This window comes from Podarcis bocagei, assembly GCF_964188305.1.
Source record: "Podarcis bocagei genome assembly, chromosome: 4".
NCBI lineage: Eukaryota > Metazoa > Chordata > Lepidosauria > Squamata > Lacertidae > Podarcis > Podarcis bocagei.
This window is the reverse complement of record NC_138128.1, coordinates 84182026-84190748: the sequence shown is the minus strand read 5'-3', so window position 1 is coordinate 84190748 and position 8723 is coordinate 84182026. Positions and strand designations below refer to the sequence as shown.

At 42.8% G+C, this 8723-nt stretch overlaps 1 protein-coding gene across 4 annotated transcripts in view; it reads left to right on the top strand.

The window, feature by feature from the left end:
• The first annotated feature begins 210 nt into the window (after positions 1-210).
• The window catches only part of LOC308585567 (heparan-alpha-glucosaminide N-acetyltransferase-like), a 191531-nt gene continuing 183018 nt past the window's right edge, over positions 211-8723 (top strand). For 2 of the 4 annotated variants that reach the window (XM_081191315.1, XM_081191318.1), the window contains exons 1-3: positions 211-2116; positions 2777-2871; positions 4469-4605. In XM_081191315.1, coding sequence (XP_081047441.1) covers positions 2047-2116; positions 2777-2871; positions 4469-4605 — 302 coding nt within the window. In that variant the 5' untranslated portion in view covers positions 211-2046. Of the gene's footprint in view, positions 2117-2776; positions 2872-4468; positions 4606-5580; positions 5674-8723 lie in introns of those variants that run through there. The other 2 variants (XM_081191317.1, XM_081191316.1) reach the window with 2 other exon arrangements.

The window sequence follows — 8723 nt, the reverse complement described above, 5'->3', positions numbered from 1 at the left end:
TACATGGTTTTAATACTAATGTTTGAATGAGATAAAAAAATGGGCAGCCCAAGTTGAATCTGTTCATGAGTTATTTCTTACACATTGAAATATTGTGCATTTCTCTAGGAAAAGCCATGCTTCCTAAGAAACGTGAAAGCAAATCTTTCTGCCAAGTAGCTGAACTTAGATCCAGCAAAATTTGTAGTGCACCTTCTGACTACATTTCATCTGTGGAGAGTAGACTGCTCCTTATTTATGCAATTACTTGATCATTGCCAAAACAGAATAATTGATAACTGATGGGGCATCATTTGACCTGCTTGAATCTTGACAAATCCTACACTGATCTCATTTCTGAGGGTGAAACTATGTGTTGTGTTTTATTTATAAAATTGTTATCCTTTCATTCTGAGGCTTGTACCTTACTCAAGGCAGCTTACATACATAAAAATCACATTCACAAATACAACTTATCAAATACAAAAAATATGGGTGGGATATATCAAACAGTCATCAACACAGGACTGCCACCAAAAATGCTAGCTCAGTGTCAAGGGTTGTATTTAAAGGTAAAGGTACCCCTGACTTTTAGGTCCGGTCGCGGACGACTCTGGGGTTGCAGTGCTCATCTCGCTCTATAGGCTGAGGGAGCCGGCATTTTGTCCGCAGACAGCCTCCGGGTCATGTTGCCGCTTCTGGCAAACCAGAGCAGCGCATGCAAATGCCATTTACCTTCCCGCCAGAACGGTACCTATTTATCTACTTGCACTTGACGTGCTTTTGAACTGCTAGGTGGGCAGGAGCAGGGACCGAACAACAGGAGCTCACCCAGTCGTGGGGATTCAAACCACCGACCTTCTGATTGGCAAGCCCTAGGCTATGTGGTTTAGACCACAGCGGCACCCAAGCCCTGTTTGGAAGAGACCCTTTAAAATTAATGAATTTAAGTTAGTCATGGTCATTAATTCAATGAGTCTATTTGTGAGTTACCCACTGCCTTGCAGGACATCATCGGGAGAGAAAAAAAGGCTACACAAATCTGAATGGAGTTCCTAAGGTAGTTTGATGATGCCTTGTATACCTCCTTCCGGCAACTGCAGCCAAGTTGTTGCCAAACGTATTGCTCTGCTTTCCTTTGGGCCACATTAGTGAGGCTGAGAGGCAGCCAGAACCTCCATACATGCTGCCCAGGCTTGTGCCCTGGAGAATTCACTTAGGTGCTGCTAACGCAGCAAAAACAATGCAGGAGGCAGTAGTTAGAGCATGGGTAGGCAAACTAAGGCCCGGGGGCCAGAGCCGGCCCAATCATCTTCTAAATCCTGCCCACAGACGGTCTGGGAAGCAGCATGTTTTTACTCGATTAGAATGTGTCCTTTTATTTAAAATTCATCTCTGGGTTATTTGTGGGGCATAGGAATTCGTTCATTCCACACACACACCCCTCCAAAAATTAGTCCGGCCTCCCACAAGGTCTGAGGGACAGTGGACCGGCCCCCTGCTGAAAAAGTTTGCTGACCCCCGAGTTACCAGTCTCTGCAGCCACAGGCAGGCACTGTGATTCTCCAGTGGTTTGACTTCCTCACTTCCAGAGGCGAACTCTGTGGTCTCTTGAGACAGACGGATGCTAACAGCAACTATTCTGAATGGACAACCGTTGAACCAGGTTTTCTCCCCACCACATATGTAGTACAGCTACCTTAGTTTCTTGATGTCACACTGATAGTTTCTTGATGTCACTATGATGTTTCCCTATCAATGGCAGCCATTTGAGGGTGAGTTGTGTGTACAGTATGTTACAGAAGTGGCAGAGTTTGTGGTGACCTGTTAGGCATAGTATGTCCTACTTCTCTAACAATATAATAAATAAATAAATATGGGAGCAGACTCCATATGTGTAATTTGCATTTGCTGAGTTACCAGCTGAGACCTAGACTTCAAATTCCTTTATCTCATATACACATATGAAAGTAATTAAGCAATTAAGGACCTCTGATCCTTGTGACCTCTGATCCTTATGCAATGAAGCGCATACAGGTTCGTTGGTAAACAAGTTTGCTTAAGAAAATGACGACAAATGCAAAGACTGTCTTTTTGCTTTTCTTAGGAATGAGCTTTGTGCAAAACAGCAATTCAGGTAAGAGAACATGGAAGCCTAGTGTTTTTCAAATAGGTAGCTTACATTTTTTTTGGGCTGTTTGGTTTTATGGATTGTAATTGGTTCTGTTTACAATGGGCAAACACATTATAATCCAAACATTCCTGCATGTGTTGCAAATATATGTTAAAATGTATTAAAATCATAACAGCATGATTGCTAGATAATTCACCTGCAGTTCAGTTCTGTATGTCAGGGAGTTTTGCATGGAGTCTCTTAGCAAGTTTTTTTAAAAAAATGAATCAGTTAAGGCAGGGAATTGGCCCTCATTATTAATGGAGCATTTATTTCAACAATATTTGGGACATTCAATGTACATCTCTCTCCCAGCCCCCATGTACATGTTTAGCTCTTTAACAATATAAAGCATAAGCTGGTGAGGGGAGGGCTTACATATAGAGAAAATTGAACCTGCACTTCGGCAGAGATGATGCCAAATTTTGTACACAACACTAAATGTGTGTGCAAATGTCCAAGAGCATAGGAGATGCTATATAATAGTGCATTGTCAAATGCAAAGCTCTTTTGTATTTTTCTGCTAGTTGACAGCTGCAATACTGTGGCAGAAAGCAATATTTTGCTGGTGGTTTCTAGCATGGCATGTGTTGCTCAGAAAACATTTTCCTTGTGTGCAATTAGATAATGAACTGAAGCTTGACCAGGCCCTGCTCTCTGTCAACAATTACCTTCCTGAACGAATTGCTGCTTTCTATGTCTCTGAAGCCTGCTACAAAGTAAGTAAAAAAAGGGCATCGCTGAGAAAATAAGGGCTGTGCTATCTGTAATAATGTGTGGGGAATCAGCTGAGTTTAGGGGGGTGAGGGTTTGTGGTATTGCAGAATTTGTTATCTGCTTGATCACAGAGCATCTAGTGTTTCTGTGAAGCAGTACAAATAACCACAGGCTTGCAGCCCACAGATCAGGCTAGTTATTTCAAATCAATATGGGATTTCTCAACTCCTCACCAGATAGTATAAGAACATAATAAAGACCTTCCTGGATTCAGTTAATAGCTCATTAGCATACCATTTTTCACTCTTTTGTTAAGCAAAACACATGCAAGGTGATTAGCTAACATTTAGTCATTTCTCAGGAGGGTGGGAAAAGTGAGAAAGGGGCAGGACTTGTTCATTCCAAAGCCTCTCCCTTCCTTACAAGAAATAGTATTTTTTATTTAAAAAAACAACAGATTCCCAGTAGGCAGTTAGTTGTTCTAGCTCCAGAATTTACCCAGTGCTCCCCAAAAGTCAGCACACTTCTGCTACGCATTAAGGACAAACGGATATATTTTCCTCCCTCCTCTTTCCACTTCTAATGTGGGTTAACTGAACCTGGCAATCTTTTTGTCTGCCTCCTGTACCAGCAATAGCTTGAAGCCATCCATTCAGCAGTTTGAATAGACTACTAGAAACTGGATTTGCATGCGTTGACCTTTACACAGTCTGAATCTGAGATGAGGCCAGTATCAGGCTTATACTAAAGTCATGCAAGATTTATCATGATGGAAAATCTCATATCATTTTAAAGTTATGCCAATGATCTACAGAGATAAACCATAGCATAAGATCAGATTCACACACGTCTGCTCCCAAATTGCCTTGAAACTTGAATAAACATATATAAAAGGCAATTCATAAATTAATAAAAATGATAGTAGCAGGGCTTATTTTTCAGCTGTGAACTTTCTGGAACTCACTTCTGGCACAGCTCAGGTGGACTCCATTTCCATTATAAGAGAACAAGGGAGTTCCAGCACCCTTTTTTCAATAGAAAAATGGAGGAGAGAGAGGAAATTAGTCTACTGGAAGGAGGAGGATATTAGGGTTAAAAAAGTTAAAAGGTTAAACAGCCACAAAAATCTCCCTGTTTTAGGCAGGAAGACCTCAGGAGAGAGGAAGGAGACCACATTTTTCTTTTTCTCACCCAGAACTGGTTGCAATTAAGTTATCCAGTTTAGGCCTGGCTGACATCCCTGAAATAAAGCCCTTCCGTTTATATTCATTCGCTCTCTCTCTCTCTCTCTCTCTCTCTCTCTCTCTCTCTCTCTCTCTCTGTTTCAGGAATGTTGGGAAAGACAAATGTGTCTATCTTATTGTGCCAAGCTAGCTGGAGCCCTGAACACCTGTTAAGGCCTGTGGATACATTGCAACAGTTGGCCTTCTTGTTTTGATAATAAAGTAGAGTTCCTCAGATCCACTCTATTCTAGATAGTTTGCTGGCATTCAGATTAATATCCCATCAGCACAGCCTGCTTCCCCTCAGCTAGATTACTATCCCCATCGGGGTCTTAAATCATAAAAGACGTGTCTGTTTATTCCCTTGTTTCTTTAGTGTCTGCCTCAGCCTCTCCTCACAGTTTCACCGGCTACCATGGGAGCTCCTTCAAACACAAGCGTGGCGGTTAGTTCCCGCTTTGCTCTCACAGTCACAATGTTTGCAGAAGCAGATGCAGTTGCTCCTGTTTGCAGGTAAATCGTGCACAGATGCATTTCAGGGAGGCGGTTCTGAGAGAAAATGGTGGGAACTTAAGGCCGCTTCACACACTCAGGGGAATCATGAGGCGAAACCTTTCCTGTACTGTATAATTTCAATGTTACTAAAAATGATACTTCATGGCAAAAACCTTACACCCAGAATGATATAATATTGGTGAGAAGTTGTTTATGGGCTTCTGTAAGTCTCCCTGAGAGGATTACTGTACTTTCCCCTGTATATGACTAGGTTTTTTTTACTTAAAAATTATGTGAAAAATTGGGGGTTGTCTTATTCATGGATAGTGAATGGTGGGGATTTCTTAAATTGGAGTCCCTAAAAATAGGGGGCATCTTATACATGGAAAAATATAGCATATTCTCGGCTGCTGAGTATACAGAGAGGGTGTTTTATTTGTTCCTAAGGCAGGCCAGAGGTCTGGGAGAATTTTTGAAATTTGCTTATCCAAAGTCTGGAAATCAAATTCTACTGGGGGTACAACTTGGAAACAGATTGGGCGTTTAGTTGTCATATCTACAATCCAGAGGTGATTGGACACTCCCTTCAGATTCTTGTAGTTTGTCTGAGTTGCAGGCCTCTTTTTTTGTCTGTGACTTAGAGATAAGCAGTTGGTTGCATGAACTGGGCCTTTTTGCATTGCAAAAGTCTCTCACATACCCCCAATCCCCCCTTGGCCTATTGTTCCCCATTCTAGGATAATGTGGCATCCAGCCAGATGAGGTGAGAAAAGGCTCACCTATTTGTCTTTATGGCAACAGGAGGTGAACAGTACTTAACTGGCCAGATAAGGCTACAGTCATACCTTGGGATAAATATGCTTCAGGTTGAACGCATTCGGGTTGCTCTCCGCGGCGACCCGGAAGTAATGGAGCGCGTTACTTCTGGGTTTCACTGCTTGTGAAGCATAGACGGTCAAAATGACGTCACGTGCATGCACAGAAGCGGCAAAACGTGACCCGCGCATGCACAGATGCGCTGCTGCGTCTTATGTTCTGTTCGGGATACGAATGGGGCTCTGGAACGGATCCCGTTCACATCCCGAGGTACCACCGTATTACCCTACAAATAAACTGGCTGATTGATTCAGGGGGCATCTTCTGCTAGATTCTAAATTCAACTGGATGCAGAATCACAGGCCTGGAAGGAACTCATCCAGACGGACCCCCCCCAACCCCCCCCCCAAAATCTTTAACAGTACTTTACCTTTATTTTCCGCTTCACACACAGGGGAATCATGAGGCGAAAACTTTCCTGTACTGTATAATTTCAATGTTACTCAAAATGATACTTCATGGCAAAAACCTTACACCCAGAATGATAGCACATTGGGGAGAAGTTGTTTATGGGCTTCTGTGAGTCTTCCTGAGAGGATTACTGTACTTTCCCCTGTATATGACTAGGGTTTTTTTTACTTAAAAATTATGTGAAAAACTGGGGGTTGTCTTATACATGGATAGTGAATGGTGGGGATTTTTTAAATTGGAGTCCCTAAAAATAGGGGGCATCTTATACACGGAAAAATACAGTATACTCTCTGCTGCTGAGTATACAGAGAGGGTGTTTTATTTGTTCCTAAGGCAGGCCAGAGGTCTGGGAGAACTTTTGAAATTTGCTTATCCAAAGTCTGGAAATCAAATTCTACTGGGGGTACAACTTGGAAACAGATTGGGTGTTTAGTGGCCATATCTACAAACCAGAGGTGATTGGACACTCCCTTCAGATTCTTGTAGTTTCTCTTAGTTTTTTTGTCTGTGACTTAGAGATAAGCAGTTGGTTGCATGAACTTGGCCTTTTTGCATTGCAAAAGTCTCTCACATCCTCCCAATCCTACTTGGCCTATTGTTCCCCATTCTAGGATAATGTGGCATCCAGCCAGATGAGGTGAGAAAAGGCTCACCCATTTGTCTTTATGGCAGCAGGAGGTCAACAGTACTTACCTGGCCAGATAAGGCTATTACCCTACAAATAAACTGGCTGATTGGTTTAGATGGCATCATCTGCTAGATGCTAAATTCCACTGGATGCAGAATCACAGGCCTGGAAGGAACTCATCCAGACAGACCCCCAACAAAAAGAAATCTTTAACAGTACATTACCTTTATTTTCCTACTTGCAACCTCTAACCCTGCCTTAACACTTATACAAAACCACTCCTGACATGCTAGTGTTTTAATTAATATATCAGAGAGAGAGAGAGAGAGAGAGAGAGAGAGAGAGAGAGAGAGAGAGAAATCAGAAATCTGCTTATACACAATATAGACAAACAGAAATACAAAGGCTAAAACATTTGCAAGGCTCAGTGCCAAAGTTCCAAAACAAGTGTGTTGATGTCTTGGAGTTCACTCTCTGTTCAAGAGAGTGAATTTGGGCTTCATGGTTCAAAACCTTGCTCAAGAAGGTAATTTTGAAATGGTCTGTAGAAGCATTAGCTTTTTCACGTGAATTTAAGAGCAACATATCATCTCCAAAATCAATGGTAAAATCCTTTCCTCAGCCCAGGGAACAATTTTAAAGCAGAAGTCCTGTCAGAACTGATCACATTACCATATACTGTATTTTTCTGTGTATAAGACTATATTCCCCCCATTTTTTTTTTAAAGTTGAAAATTGAGGGTTGTCTTATACACGGAATGTTGCAATTAATTATTTCTTAATTTGGGGCTAAAAAAAATACATTTGAGGCCGTCTTATACATGGGGGTGTCTTATACATGGAAAAATACGGTATATATTTTCAGAGTAATCAGTCGGGCCAAATTTAGATTGAGAAATGAAAGACAACTAGGGTAGAGTGTCTGCAGTATAATACTTTTGCAGTAACAAATAATAAATTGGTTAGCCTTTTAAAAGTGCTACAAAACTAACATAGCTATCTCTCTGGAAGATTTTGCAGCATCAAGGACTTGGTACTCCTTAGAGCTAAGCAAAAGCTGTGAACAGGGATTGACAGGATTTAGTTGTAGCCTCCTTCCCCAACTCCTCCTTTCACTGGGCCTACTGTGAATGGAACCAACTTTGGCTATAATCTGAAGAATAAATTCTGGGGCTAAAGTCATAGGATTTGGGATTCAGTCTGGTTGCCCCTTTCTGCTTGAATATGGCAGAGTCCCAATAACTATCATGGTCTTCTATAATCAGTACTATAGTCAGCAGTATCAGGGGGTCAGTCCAGTGTCAAAGGATGGAATGAAAAATTGAAGCTGACCCTAGTGTGAAAAATGAAGATTGATATTGGTATCGTGACCTCTGGCATTGCATAATAGGACTTTTATCCCTCCACCTTCTTCCTCCCCCCCCCTTGCTTGAATGAACTGGGATGATTTACTGATGCTGTCTTAAAATGGGACAGTAGTACCGAGGGAGAAGCTGAATCTCCCTCACCCTCATCTGAAAACCACTGCCCTCCCCGTACCCTTTGGCTGTTCTTTGGTTGAACTTCAGTGCTGTGAGTGTAGCGGCTGGCAGATGGTTCCTAATTTAAAATGTGCTGCCTGACATCAGCTCCAAATTTGCGTCGCTGTCAGATTTTTTATGTTCCCTCAAGTTTGTCCTTTCATGTACTTGACTTCCCCCTTGATAAGCAAGAAAATGCATTTCCTGTCTGTGAGGGTTTGATTAGCTGCTTGTGCGTGAAAACGTGCTCCCTCAGAGTTTGTGCGCCCCCACAAACCTCCGTGTGTGACGGAGCTCCTCAGACATGTCTGCTCTAGTCACTAGTAGAGTCCGACAGTGGCTGTCTGCGGAAGCGTTTCCAACAAAGAAGTTCCTTAACGGAAACGCGTCTCCTGGACTCACGGCGTGACAGTTTCCTGCGAGGTATGGGTCTCCCTATGGGAGACTCCGATACCTCCCCACTGTTTTCGCTGGAAGCCTCCCTGAGCCCTCCCTCCTGCTCGCATTCCCTCAGAGACCCACTCCTCCCCCTGCTGGTCCCTGCTTCAGCAGTTGAGTCTCTTTCATCCTGCCTGAGTCCCTCCACCACCTGATGCTCTGATGGCAGTTCCCTGACATCCACCTCCCCTCCAGGGCCCCCCTCACCCCCTCCCCATTCCTCCCCCCTGGGAGGTGAAGGGCTAAAACCCCGAAACGAATCT